The sequence below is a fragment of the Anolis sagrei genome, chromosome 4, assembly GCF_037176765.1.
Source record: "Anolis sagrei isolate rAnoSag1 chromosome 4, rAnoSag1.mat, whole genome shotgun sequence".
Classification (NCBI taxonomy): Eukaryota; Metazoa; Chordata; class Lepidosauria; order Squamata; family Dactyloidae; genus Anolis; species Anolis sagrei.
The window spans coordinates 30874002-30888885 of record NC_090024.1 but is presented as its reverse complement, the minus strand read 5'-3'; the positions used below and the strand labels follow the sequence as shown (position 1 = coordinate 30888885).

Here is a 14884-nt window from a genome sequence, read left to right as displayed (position 1 = left end):
ATGAAGTACTTTGGCCACATCATAAGAAGACAGGAAAGCTTGGAGAAGGTAATGATGCTGGGGAAAATGGAAGGGAAAAGGAAGAGGAGTCGACCAAGGGTAGGATGGGTAGTGGCATCCTTGAAGTGACTGGCTTGACCTTGAAGGAGCTGGGGGTGGCGACGGCCGAAAGAGAGCTCTGGCCTGGGCTAGTCCATGAGGTCACGAAGAGTCGGAAGCGACTGAACGAATAAACAACAAGGTGCCACAAGATTCTCTGTCATGCCATTTAAGTCAGTGCTGTGACATTTAACTGAATATAAATACTGAGAAAACAGCAGCAGTTCAACTTTGCTATTGTTTGTTTATGTTATTTATGTACCTATTTTTTTTCCCATATGAGTCACCCTCCAAGATTTGCAGGACCTACCTATCCCCCTGCCTTGCAACACTGCACCTTATGGCCCACAGCTCACACCCAGATTGAGAACATTAAAAAAAACCAGATGTTGTAACCTGAACTTCCAGCCTCGAAGTACGTGCCAGACCGGAGCTGTCAGCACCATTACGAGACAAGAAGATGCTGACATTTTCACCTCAACATGCTTATCGTTACATGTCCTGACACAACCCAAAGCTTATTTATTTAGTGCTAAATCCCAAGAAGCCTTGTCATCTTTTAAACAAATGTCTCACAAAGTTTACTGGGAATCATTTACAGCAGTGATTCTCAACCTTCCTAATGCTATGATCCCCTTAATACAGTCCCTCATGTCATGGTGACCCCCCAACGAGAAAATTATTTTCATTGTTATTTCATAACTGTAATTTTGCTACTTTGCAAACCGTAATGTAAATATCTGATATGCAGGATGTATTGTCATTTACTGCACTGAATACCTGATACACCCAGATTTGAATATTGGTGGGGTTGTGGGGAATTCTTTTGACATTTGGGAGTTGTAGTTGTTGGGATTTATAGTTAACCTACAATCAAAGAGCATTCTGAACTCCACCAGCGATGGAGTCAATGATGGAGATTGTGTGCCAGTCTTGGCACAAAGAACTCCCATGACCAATAGAAAATACTGGAAAAGTTTGGTGGGTATTGACCTTGAGTTTTGCAGTTGTAGTTCACCAACATTCAGAGAGCACAACGATGGATCTGGACCAACTTGGCATGATTACTCAATGTGCCCAAATGTGAATACTGGTGGAGCTTAGGGAAAATTGAAGCAAACTTGCCACACAGAACTCCCATGACCAAGAGAAAATACTTGGTTTGGTGGGCATTGACCTTGAGTTTTGGAGTTGTAGTTCACCTACTTCCAGACACTGTGGACTCAAACAATGATGGGCTAAACTTGGCACAGATACTCCATATACCCAAATGTGAACACTGATGACTTTGATATTTGGGAGTTGTAGTTGCTGGGGTTTATAACTCATCTACAATCAAAGAGTATTCTGAACTCCACCAATGATGGAATTGGGCCAAACTTCCCACACAGAACCCCCATAATCAACAGAAAATACTGGAGGGATTTGGGATGAATTGAGATTGATTTAGCGGAAATGTAGTTCACCTACATCCAGAGAGCACTGTAAACCCAAACGACTGTGCCAAAGGGATTCCTAAGACCAGAAATATGCGTTTTCTGATGGTCTTGGGATGAATTGAGAGTGATTTAGCGGAGATATAGTTCACCTACATCCGGAGAGCACTGTGAACCCAAACAACCATGCCAAAGGGATTCCTAAGACCATCAGAAATATGTGACCCCTCTGAAACTCCTCACAACCCCCCTCAGGGGTCCCAATCCCCAGGTCGAGAAACACTGATTTAAGGACAAGAAGAACATGAAATATTTCACTACCAAAGAATGAAAAAAAAACTGGTAAGTTATGCTTTGCCTACAACATAAAAAGTGGAAACCAGAGAATGTTGGTGTTGTTTGGGTGACATACTTGAATACAGAGGGGTGTTATTAGGCTGAAAGTCATAGATTAACACAGAAGTTGGGAAAAAAATATTTTATTGTTGTTATTAATTGGATTCCAAGAGCCAGAATCCTTCAGTCAGCAGGAAAACCGATTAATCTGAGACCAAGATAAGTGTTTACTAAATGTTTTAGGTCCTATAATTGACTGCTGCTGATTCTAAATCAGGCATGGGCAAACTTTGGCCCTCTCGGTGTTTTGGACTTCAACTCCCACTATTCCTAACAGCCTCAGGCCCCTTCCTTTCCCCCCTCAGCCGCTTAAGCGGCTGAGGGGGAAAAGGAAGGGGCCTGAACCTGTTAGGAATGGTGGGAGTTGAAGTCCAAAACACCGGAAGGACCAAAGTTTGCTCATGTCTGTTCTAAATACTGAACTGGAATTCTCTCTCTGCACCTATCCCTAACATTTAATCAGTTGTTTATTTCAGTATTGTTTGGTTTGGTAGCATTTATTGTGGTTGTACTGCATTTCCACTGATGTATACAAGCTTGTTGGGAACCTGCTGGCTGAACTGGGACAGAAACAGAATAAATTACATTTTGAAAGGATTACGTTAAACAGCATCTACCAAAAATAAAGTAAGAATTGGGCCAGACAAAAAGCACCAGCATTCTCAAAGGTGGAACTGGAGAAACTAGCTGTCAACAACTATCTACTGTGAGAACAAGAACAGGGGAAAAACCAAATCTAGTACAAATACATATTCTATCTAGCCACAGGACATAAACTGGAAGAGATCAAAATAGCAGTCTGCTCAAGAAGTAACATAACATAATAACATAAGAAGCCTCCGGTGATGCAATGGGCTGAACCCTAGTGCCGGCAGGACTACTGACCGAAATGTCAGCGGTTCGAATCCAGGGAGCGGGGTTTTTTGTTGTTGTTGTTTTTGTCGTGTCAGGAGCGACCTGAGAAACTGCAAGTTGCTTCTGGTATGAGAGAATTGGCCGTCTGCAAGGACGTTGCCCAGGGGACGCCCGGATGATTTTGATGTTTTTATCATCCTTGTGGGAGGCTTCTCTCATGTCCCCGCATGAGGAGCTGGAGCTGATAGAGTGAGCTCATCCGCCTCTCCCCTGATTAGAACCTGCGACCTGTCGGTCTTCAGTCCTGCCAGCACAGGGGTTTAACCCACTGCACCACTGGGGGCTCCTGCAGGGAGCGGGATAAGCTCCCGTCTGTCAGCTCCAGCTTCCCCTGCAGGGACATGAGAGAAGCCTCCCACAAGGATGGTAAAACATCCTGGCATCCCCTGGGCAACATCCTTGCAGACAGCCAATTCTCTCACACCAGAAGCAACTTGCAGTTTCTCAAGTCGTTCCTGACACGGAAGAAGAAAAACAAGTAACATTTCAACAACAATGAAGATTCAAGAATATCATATTATTACCATATGTATATGTATAATTTAACGTCACATCGATAAGAGTTTGGTCATATATTTGTATAAGAATCAACTCAAAGCCAAATTGCAATTGTCATCCATTCTTATCATGGTTTGGAGGCTAATTCAATGTAGTGAAAAGATCTAAAGTAATATTTTCCGCTGATAGTGTGGCAGATGTCTGAATCTGATATAATTTACTCTTCTAAATATTCAAATGACAAACATATCAAATTCCTGGTTTTAAATGCAACTTGCAAGAGGTTGTTTCAATATGATGGATGAAAGTAAGTTAAGTTAGTGGAGAAGCACACCCGACAGAAATACAAATCTTCATTAGGAAAAATTCTGAACTTGGCCCAATGTGGAATCTGGATCAGGGACATAAAATGCTGGCTGACTATTGAATGTAGAGAATGTAGAGGCAGAGAATTGGTGATGAAATTGTATAGAATATTCTGCAAAAGGCTATGAAAGGAACCACAAACACTAACAACCTTCATTAATGTGTTGTCGAAAGCTTTCATGGCCAGAATCAATGGGTTGCTGTGAGTTTTCCAGGCTGTATGGCCATGTTCCAGAAGCATTCTCTCCTGATGTTTCGCCCGCATCTATGGCAGGCATCCTCAGAGGTTGTGAGGTCTGTTGGAAACCAGGTAAGTGAGGTTTATGTATCTGTGGAATGTCCAGGGTGGGAGAAAGAACTCTTGTCTGTTGGAAGTAAGTATGAATGTTGCAATTGATGACCTTGATTAGCATTGAATAGCCTTACAGCTAGAAAGCCTGGCAGCTTCCTGCCTGGAAGGAAGGGCCCAAACACAAATCAAGGAACATGAAAGGCACTGCAGACTACTTCAACCAGAGAAGTCAGCCACAGCAAAGCACTTGATGAGCCAACCTGGACACAGCATATTATTTGAGAACACAGAAATGCTGGACCACTCTAACAACCACCATGTCAAGCTACACAGAGAAGCCATTGAAGTCCACAAGCATGTGAACAATTTCAACAGAAAGGAGGAAACCATGAAAATGAACAAAAATCTGGCCACTAGTATTTTAAAAACCTCTAAAATCAGGACAGCAAATAAAGAACAACACTCAGGAAACAGGGGAATTCTAGACAAGAAATAATCAGGGCCAGCTAATACCTCCCAACAAAGGATTCCCCATGCAGCAACCAGCCAGTCTTTGAAGCTCCAAGGCTATTCAATGCTAATCAAGGTGACCAATTGCAATATTCACACTTGCCTCAAAGAGACATGGGTTTTTTCTCCCACCCTGGACATTCCACAGATATATAAACTCATTTGCCTTGTTCCCAACAGACCTCACAACCTCTGAGGATGCCTGCCATAGATGTGGGAGAAATGTCAGGAGAGAATGCTTCTGGAACATGGCCATACAGCCATGCTTCTGGAACATGGCCATACAGCAACCCAACCTTCATTAATACATTTTGTTGGAGGCCCTACTTGTTATTTTCTAATAATGATCTAGTTTTCAGCCAACCTAGATAACAGCTTTTCTTCCTTGCGATGTGTGCTAGAAAATTAAAGTATAAATACATAAAAGCATGCAACCAAAAACAACTGGTTTTTCAACACACACACACACACACACACACACACTATAACTATCACTTACCTGCTGTAGTTTCCGAAAGAAACTGATAAAGACTTCACTGTTTGTGATACTAGGATCAATGGACACTGGAAGGTAAAGGCACAAAAATGAGGGCTGAAAGCAGTGAGAAAATGACACATATGAAACAAAAGCTGTTTCATATATAATGCAGAAACAGACACTGTATTTTAAAATAATTGGTACCAGTTCCAATACATACATTGTAGACCATATTGAAAGATGCGCATACATTAATTCTAATACTATTGTTGCACAATGGAGAGTTTAGAAAGGACACTCAATGGTTTTCAGAATGTTCATGTCCCAAATTAATGACATGCATTTTTAGGGATTTCCACCCCAGACTTGGATGTCTGTTTCCTTGACTATGGAGTACAAATTCAGGGAAGCTTTTTGAGTGTAAGGTGCTTACACAAGAGGCATCCTGTCTACTTTTCTACTGCAGTTTCCGCTTATGAAGACAATCCAAAGTAAATTCCCTTCCTCTTACAGCTATAGCTCATTGTTCCCTCATCCCAACCAGCAGGAGGGAATTTTCAGAATTTGGAAGAAGGAAGTAATAGACTTGAGCCTGGATCCATTTTAGCCATTCCCTTCGGCCAATTCAGCTTCTTCGGTTTTTTTGGGTGCCTGTAACAGCAACGGCCCAACCATCATGGATTCCCATCCGAAATGGGACCACATGGCAGCCGATCATGGCTCCTCCTCCCATATTCGGCATCATAGATGAATCTTTTTGATTTTCCTTGATTTTCCTTATTCTTTTTAGAGGGACTGATTTGGAGTTGGGAACCTGCAGGATGGAGGGGGGGTGCACATGCACATTTGGGGGCTTGGAGAGTCACCCTTTTAGGTTCTTTTTCTCCTTGCCTTCCCTTCAAAAGATACTTCTAAAAGATAATACTAATTATTAATAATAATAGTAATCCATCAAACAAAAAGAGAAGTCTACCTCTGCTCTAGAGGAGAAAGCAGAAACAGCTTTAAGGAAGCAAAACCCCAAGCAGAAAGGACATTTCAGGCAGTAGAGAAAAGAGAGGGGATTTTTAAGGTAGTCCAGGGAGGATAGTTGCGCTGAGCTCCAGATCATTGCTCTTCCTTCCCTGGGCCTCCTTAAAATGCCTTGGAAAGCTGTGTGGCATGCTGCTGGTGCTGGGAGAGAAAGCATGCGCACCTGCACCGCCTCTCCTCTAAAGTGGAAATAGCTTTAAGAAGCATTAAACTCAGTCTCCTCTACAAACAGAAGGGAAACATTTAAGAAATAGTGGTATCTTAACTCTGGTGCTTTTAAAAATCCAGATCTTAATGAAGGATATGGAAAGGGAGCCTGTGGGAAGCCCCCCTCCCCGCCATAATGGGCCAGATAGGCTGCTTTCTTAACCCCATTGCTGACACCCAGGCTCCCTTGAAAGAAAAAAGGGAAAGGAATGGAAAGGGGAGTCTCATAAGTTTCCCATTGCCACCAATGGGCCAGATCTATACATATTTATTGGCTACGGACCGAAAACAGCTTTCCGGCTACCCACCTGTTTTCAAGAGGTGCACGAAAACAGACATGGGGGTCTACCAGTATCCAGCCAGCAAAAACAGAATGAGGTTCAGCCGAAATGCACAAGCCTACGAATTAATATATTCCCTGCCCAATCCACTCTTCTGAAGGACAAACATTTAATGTTTGCATCATACATCACTAAAATGGATTTGTTTAAACAACAGCCAAGAACAATAAGAAAAACAAATCTGCATTACCATTTTGTAGATATTGTTCTAGGTTAGCTCTCCTTTCATCGGCCATTGACTTTGTCATTGCAAGGTAGAATTTCGGAGGAAAGGAAGGAATGCCTCGTCCAAACACACGTCTCAGCTGAAAGAAGAGTCAAACAGTAGCAAGGTACCAATCCATTCCTGGCATTTAATAACCAAGCAATGTTTACGAGTGTCAATAATAAAAACATGTACGAATAGAAAGACACACATGTACATGTATCTAAAGACAGTGGCCTTCAAGGACGTTAGCATTAAAAAGTAACCCTAGATAGGCCATTCATTCCATATAAATGTAGTTGTCAGAAGGTGCCGTGTTAATTCATTATGTTATTTTTCATCACATCTATCTACCACAAGTGGCACATATGGTACCTAGATAATGCTATGATTCAAATAGAAATAGAAAGGCAATTAAAATGTAATGGCATCTTTTAAAAAGTTATATACACACAACAATTTAGCAATTTAGCTCCCCTTAAACAACAATCCTGGTTAGATGCTAAATCAGGCATGGGCAAACTTGGGCCCCCCAAGTGTTTTGGACTGGCTGTTAGGAATTGTGGGAGTTGAAGTCCAAAACACTTGGGAGGGCCTAAGTTTGCCCATGCCTGTGCTAAATGCTTTTGGAAAATAACTCTGAATTGTGCCTTCTCAAAAACAGCACTTGAAGGCCACATACAGCCATCGGTCTGCTCTTGACCACCCTTGAATGAGTTAATGATCTACTGGCCTAAGGAAATACGGCGGTCCCTTTCATAGAATCATACAGCTGGAGGAGACCACAAGGGCCATCCAATTCAACCATGTAGGTATACGCAAATAAAACACACCTGATGGATGACCATCCAGCCACTCTCCAACATATGTACCAAAAAGGTTATGAATCAGTTTTTGGTCAACTTTAGATTTGGTTTGGTTATTTGGAGTGCTGATTCTGAAAACTGCATTGGATAGACGACATCAGCTATAGTTTCTGATACAGAACATATGCCATCCAGTAGTCATCATCTGGTTACCCACAGAAAATCATATTTAATAATCCTCAGCGCTATAAGAGGGTTTCGTGAGACCAGTCGCTCTTGTTGCAATGGTGAGACCATATTTTAGTTGTGGATCACTGTATAATGGGTACCAAAACTTTGAGTGCAATTGTTGTTAGGGTCGTAAGGTGCCTCTCTCCCTCCAGTACAAATATAGCACCCATTTTCCTATCCATCTCTTTATGCTAACATAAAATTTTCTGTAGGAGGCAAATAGACATTTCTCCCTGCAGCAACGTCCTTCACCCAATGTTCTCCCATGCACTAATGTTCCCGCCCTACAATTTCATTGGGACTATTACCCAGGTTGGCATTGTCCACTCAAGAATTATTGGGTGTGTGCAGCCTAATACTTAACTGTCCTTGACTTTTGTAATAGGAGAGAGCAAACTGATTCTGTTCCTCCTCCAGTTCTGGTAATAGTCTCAGGAAATAGACTGCAAGGGCATGGAAAGAGAGCATAAATGTAATTAACCTCTTTCAAAGCACATGCCCACCAAGTTTCAAGTAACAGTAAACTGCTAGCCTACAGATAATCTCATTCATGTGCATATCTAGAAGGAGATCGTGCACTTCAAACTAAAAGAATAGTTTAAAAGATGTATCAATATGGTCAAAGTTTAAAAGATGTATCAATATGGCAGTGACGCTGTCCCTGCTTGGGCACGGAAGGGATGTTATATTAAATGTTCCACTTCTGAAAAATCCTCTGGCAGAAGATGAAAAAGGAGCCGCGATAATGAAAGAAGAAGCCCAATGAGCAGGAATGCCTTACCTGTTCATTCCAGCGGTGCAGCTGACTGTAACGAACCTTGCAGAAAAGGAAGCCTTCCAGATACACCGAATACAGCTGAAAAGACACAATCTTTAAATAAAACCTCTTGGGAGAAGTAAGCAAATTTGAGATTACGCATGACCTACACTTGCACCTTCCCTCAGTGGAGCCACACAAATTTCCCTATTCGGGTTTTGCTAATTATTTAGATCTGCTTGGATGACAAAAGCACATAATACCCACAACACAAACATATGCGCTCTACACAGTCTTCCCTCCTCTTCATTGCTCTCTTTGTCTAGTTCTATTACCATTTTATCATTTGTTTTTTTTTATTATGATTTTCATAGAATCAAAGAGTTGGAAGAGACCTCGAGGTCCATCTAGTCCAACCCCCTGCCAAGAAGCAGGAAAATTGCATTCAGAGCACCCCCGACAGATGGCCATCCAGGAGATGGGGCTGGGAGCAAGGCCTCTCCAGAAGATCTTAACCACTGAGGTGGATCATAGAGGGAGATATGTTTGGATAGGTAAGCTGGGCCGGAACAGTTTAGGGTAGTGGTTCTCAGCCTTCCTAATGCCGCGACCCCTTAATGCAGTTCTTCATGTTGTGGTGGCCCCCAACCATAACATTAGAATCATAGAATCGAGTTGGAAGAGACCTCACGGGCCATCCAGTCCAACCCTCTGCCAAGAAGCAGAAAATTGCATTCAAAGCACCCCCGACAGATGGCCATACAGCCTCTGTTTAAAAGCTTCCAAAGAAGGAGCCTCTACCACACTTCGCTGTAGAGAGTTCCACTGCTGAACGGCTCTCACAGTCAGGAAGTTCTTCCTAATGTTCAGATGGAATCTCCTTTCTTGTAAAATTTTCATTGCTACTACATAACTGTAAATTTGCTACTGTTATGAATTGCAATGTAAATATCTGATATGCAGGATGTATTTTCATTCATTGGACCAAATTTGGCACAAATACCCAATACACCCAAATTTGAATACTGGAGGGGGTTGGGAGATTGATTTTGTCATTTGGGAGTTATAGTTGCTGGGATTTATAGTTCACCTACAATCAAAGAGCATTCTGAACTCCACCAATTATGGAATTCAAGCAAACTTGGTACACAGAACTCCCGTGAACAATAGAAAATACTGGAAGGGATGGGTAGCAATGAAAAACAGACCTTGAGTTTTGGAGTTGTAGTTTACCTACATCCAGACACTGTGGACTCAAACAATGATGGACCAAACGTGGCATGGATACTCAATATGCCAAAATGTGGTGGAATTTGGAGAAAATAAACCTTGACATTTGAGAGTTGTAGTTGCTGGGATTTTTAGTTCACCTACAATCAAAGAGCATTCTGAACCCCACAAATGATAGAATTGGGGCATATTTGCCACAAAGAACCCCCATGACTAACAGAAATTACTGTGTTTTCTGGTGATCTTTGTTGACCCCTCTGACACCCCCTCGTGAGACTTCCAGGGGTCCCGACCTCCAGGTTGAGAAACGCTAGTTTATGGCTTTATAGGAAAGTCATGCTACCCCTCTATTCTGCCTTGGTTAGACCACATCTGGAATACTGTGTCTAATTATGGGCACCACAACTGAAGGGAGATGTTGACAAACTGGAATGTGTCCAGAGGAGGGCAACTAAAATGATCAAAGATCTGGAGAACAAGCCCTATGAGGAATGGCTTAAAGAGCTGAGCATGTTTAGCCTGAAGAAGAGAAGACCGAGGGGAGACATGATAGCCATGTATAAATATGTGAGAGGAAGTCATAGGGAGGAGGGAGCAAGCTTGTTTTCTGCTGCCCTGCAGACTAGGACGCAATGGAACAATGGCTTCAAACTTCAAGAAAGGAGATTCCATCTGAACATTAGGAAGAACTTCCTGACTGTGAGAGCCATTCAGCAGTGGAACTCTCTGCCCTGGAGTGTGGTGGAAGCTCCTTCTTTGGAGGCTTTTAAACAGAGGCTGGATGGCCATCTGTTGAGGGTGCTTTGAATGCAATTTCCCTGCTTCTTGGCAGGGGGTTGGACTGGATGGCCCACGAGGTCTCTTCCAACTCTAGGATTCTATGATTCTAAAGCCAGCACTTTGAATTGTCCTTGGTAGCAGACTGATAGACAGTGGAGCTGATGTAAAAGGGGATGATAATTTTATAGACAATATTTTAATATACTTGTCAATGAAACAAAGCAAATGCATCTCTATCTTCACCCTCCATGTAAATAACTTGGGAGTATTGTGGAATCCCAGGTAAGAGATGTTCAGCCTGTATTCGTCATGCACACTCACGAGACGTCAAAGTATTCTGCAGACATCAATGTTTCCCTCTCCATTTTGTGGGGTTTCTGCACATTGATGTACGCAGGCACCTTTGGCAGCCCCATAAAAATAGCTTGCCCGCCACACCCTCCTTTTACATGTCCTTTATTCCAGATTATTACGGCTCAGGATGACTTGTTCATCATGTGGCAACACGGTGTGACACTTCAGGTGAAGAAAATATCACCTTTGACAAAAATAGTATATAAATCTTCACAGGTTCCTTGAACCTAACAAAAATAAATTGGTGCGCGACAGCAGTTTCTCCTTGCTCGCTTTCTTTGACAGAGCCCCAACCATACTGCATTCCCTCAAGGAACAATTACAGGCGCTGTTCACAATGCGAAACAATGACATTCCTTTATTTATGAGTGTGCTTATTTACTGCCTTAAATGTACGCGGGTGCTTATTTACATCTTCCAGAAGCCAATATCCATGCTAGGCACAGGCAGACCTTTCTGGGGATCTCTGCTTTCCAGAGTCCTCCTCCTAGGATCAGGAAAACATTCGTTCCCCAGGCAACAAGCAGCCATACCTTGAAAATGCAAGGCCATTCAATGCTAATCAAGCTAGCCAATTGTAACATTCACACCTGCCTCAAACAGGTGGTCCAGCATGTCTGTGCTCTCAAATAATATGCTGTGTCCAGGTTGATTCATCAAGTGCTCTACTATAGCTGACTTCTCTGCTTGAAGTAGTCTGCAGTGCCTTTCATGTTCCTTGATTCATGTTTGGGCGTTTCCTTCCTAAAGGAAGCAGCCGGGCTTTGAGTCTGCAAAGCCATTCGATGCTAATCAAGGTGGCCAATTGCGACATTCACACCTGCCTCAAACAGACAAGAGCTTTTGAAGGCTTTCATGGTTGGAATTACTGGGTTGCTGCAAGTTTTGGGGGCTGTATGGCCATGTTCCAGAAGCATTCTCTCCTGACGTTTCACCCACATCTATGACAGGCATCCTCAGAGGTTGTTTTGGGCTGCATGGCCATGTTCCAGAAACATTCTCTCCTGACATTTCACCTGCATCTATGGCAGGCATCCTCAGAGGCTGTGAGGTCACAACCTCTGAGGATGCCTGCCATAGATGCAGGTGAAATGTCAGGAGAGAATGCTTCTGGATCATAGCCATACAGCCCAAAAAACTTACAGCAACCCAGACAAGACTTTTTTCTCCCACCTTGGACATTCCACAGATATATAAACCTCACTTGCCTAAATTCCATCACATCTTGCAATCTCTGAGGATGCCTGCCATAGATGAAGGCGAAATGTCAGGAGAGAATGCTTCTGGATCATGGCCATACAGCCCAAAAAACTTGCAGCAACCCAGACAATACGTTTTTCTCCCACCTTGAACATTCCACAGATATATAAACCTCACTTGCCTAGATTCCATCGCATCTTGCAACCTCTAAGGCTGCCTGCCATAGATGAAAGTGAAATGTCAGGTGAGAATGCTTCTGGAACATGGCCATATAGCTCAAAAAACTTGCAGCAACCCAGACAAGACTTTTTCCCCACCCTGGACATTATTCCACAGATATATAAACCTCTTTTGCCTAGATTCCATCACACCTCGCAACCTCTGAGGATGCCTTCCATAGATGTGGGCAAAACGTCAGGAGAGAATGCTTCTGGAACGTGACCACACAGCAACCCAGTGATTCTGGCCATGAAAGCTTTTGACAATACAATAATCATTCATTCCTTTCCAAAGCCACATGGCAGCCTTCCTTTCGCCAGATCTTTCTCTCTCTATGCCCGCCTTCCACAACGATACCCCCTTATTTTTATCTCTTGCTTTAGAATCAAACAGATGGTTGGTTAGGTTACACCTTGCAGAAGCCATCCCTCTCAGGAACACATAGGGGGGCCTTTTGGGGGCTTCTGGCCTCTCAGAGTCCTCCTATAGCAGGGAAACATTGCATTGGGTTGTTGTAGGTTTTTCCAGGCTATATGGCCATGTTCTAGAGGAATTCTCTCCTGATGTTTCACCTGCATCGATGGCAAGCATCCTCAGAGGTTGTGAGGTCTGTGAGAGGACCTCACAACCTCTGAGGATGCTTGCCATAGATGCAGGCGAAACGTCAGGAGAGAATGCCCCTAGAACATGGCCATATAGCCCGAAAAAACCTACAACAACGCAGTGATTCCAGCCATGAAAGCCTTGGACAATACATGAAACATTGCCTTTTTTTCCCCCAAGCCACATGGCAGCCTTGGGGCAGGTCTGTCTCTCTGGCTCAGTCTGTCACAGACACGCCTCCCACCCAGGCTGGGCTGGTCCCATTCGTTCCCACGGCCAAGTCCTGCCAAGCCCCCTCCCCAAAAGAAACACAGGGCTGCCTGCTTTGGACGCTTCCCACCCACAGCCTCCGCCCTGAAAACCCCTTCCTTCCCAGGGCGCCCAGCCTCCTCCTCCCCCTCCTCCCAGCCAGGCTTCATTCCCTCCTTCCTTCCCACCCTGCCTTCCACCCTTGGCAAGCCCACCGCCCCCATCTTGCCTTGCCACAGCTGGGCTCGCCCTTTCAGACCCTTCTCCCGAGGCATCCTTCTCAGTCGGGAGTCCATGCTGCCTCCTCCGCCTGGCAAGGGTCTCTCTTCCCAGTGCGCCTCCCTTCCCCCGGCCTTTGTGCACACAACAGGGGGGGGGCTGCGATTGGGGTCCTTCCCCTCCTTTGTGCCCCCACTCACTCACTCACCCACCCAAACCACAACCTCCTCCTCCTCTCCCTTTCCCAGGGGGTCCGAGAAAGAAGCCAGGTGCCAACTTGTGCGCCTTGGCCCTCCCCCCCCTCCCGCCACGAGGCGCTCCCTCGCCCCCTCCAGCCCCTTCCTCCTGCTTCTCGCCCCCCAAGCCCACCCACCCAGCCGGATCTTCCGCCCCATTGCCTTCATTCACCACGTAGCGGCCGCCAAACTTCTCCAGGAGCTCCTCGGAGAGCGGGATGCTGAAGTGCATCTTCATGTCGGAGGAAGAGGAGAAGGAGGAGGAGACCCTCGCCGCCTTCCCCTGCCTTCTCCGTCGCGCCGGGGAAATGGGGCAGGAACGTTTGTTTTCCCCACGTGACGGAGGAGGAGGAGGAGGAGGAGGAAGGCTGTCCCCGCCTTCTGGGTCTCTGGGGAGGGGGTGGAGTGGCCCCGAAGGTGGAGGAGCAGGAGGAGGAGGAGGAGGAAGGGGAGGGGGCTCCCAGGTTTGATACCCGAGGGAATTGTTGTTCATTCGTTCGGCCGTCTCCGACTCTTCCTGACCTCATGGACCAGCCCACGCCAGAGCTCCCTGTCGGCCGTCACCACCCCCAGCTCCTTCAAAGTCAATCCAATCACTTCAAGGATCCCATCTGTGCAGGTACAACTGCACCAGGAGCTCCAATTTTGTTTTCTTTGCATTTAATGTTTGTTATAGTCCTAAGTTTCAGGGACTCTGCAGATAGGTGGCTTCTTTTGGCTGCAATCATAGGGCAAGCCACCTGTCAGTTATAGTTAGGTTCCCTGGTCCCACCCCTTTTTGGGGTTTTGGAGGGAATAGGAGCCATTTTGAGTTCAGTCCACACAGAGCAGCTTTCCATGCGGGACATAATATCAAGAGCTCCTGTAGAAAGCTTCATCTTCTATGGCTTGGCCAGGGAGATACAGCCCCACAGCTTGGCCGAGGATCATACAGCCTTACAGCTCCTTTGCTGAGGGACTTCAGCCAGCCATCACCGAAACCTGAACTCCTTTTTCCCTGGAAGTCTATAAAGCTCTGCTTGGTAAGGGTCACTCACGGAAGCCAGAAGCAGTTGGTACTGGGTGCAGGGGCTCCACGCCAACAGAGGCAAGTACAGACTGCCCAGATTAGAAGTTAAGGATTTCCCCATTAGTTAATTACAGTTAAGAAGATAGTGCCTGTTCCCAGTGAACAAGACAGAGAGAGCCAATAGACTATTAAGAAAGCCTTGAAGTACCTGTTTGT

The 14884-nt window shown here is 44.8% G+C and overlaps 1 protein-coding gene across 2 annotated transcripts in view; it reads right to left on the bottom strand.

The window, feature by feature from the left end:
• SNX31 (sorting nexin 31) overlaps window positions 1-14006 on the bottom strand; it is a 44127-nt gene extending 30121 nt beyond the window's left edge. For both annotated transcript variants that reach the window (XM_060775674.2, XM_060775675.2), the window contains exons 1-4: window positions 13832-14006; window positions 8594-8668; window positions 6761-6875; window positions 5012-5076 (exon numbers count right to left, since the gene is read on the bottom strand). In XM_060775674.2, the coding sequence (XP_060631657.2) occupies window positions 5012-5076; window positions 6761-6875; window positions 8594-8668; window positions 13832-13897 (321 nt within the window). In that variant the 5' untranslated portion in view covers window positions 13898-14006. The remainder of the gene's footprint in view (window positions 1-5011; window positions 5077-6760; window positions 6876-8593; window positions 8669-13831) is intronic.
• Between the last annotated feature and the right edge of the window lie 878 nt (window positions 14007-14884).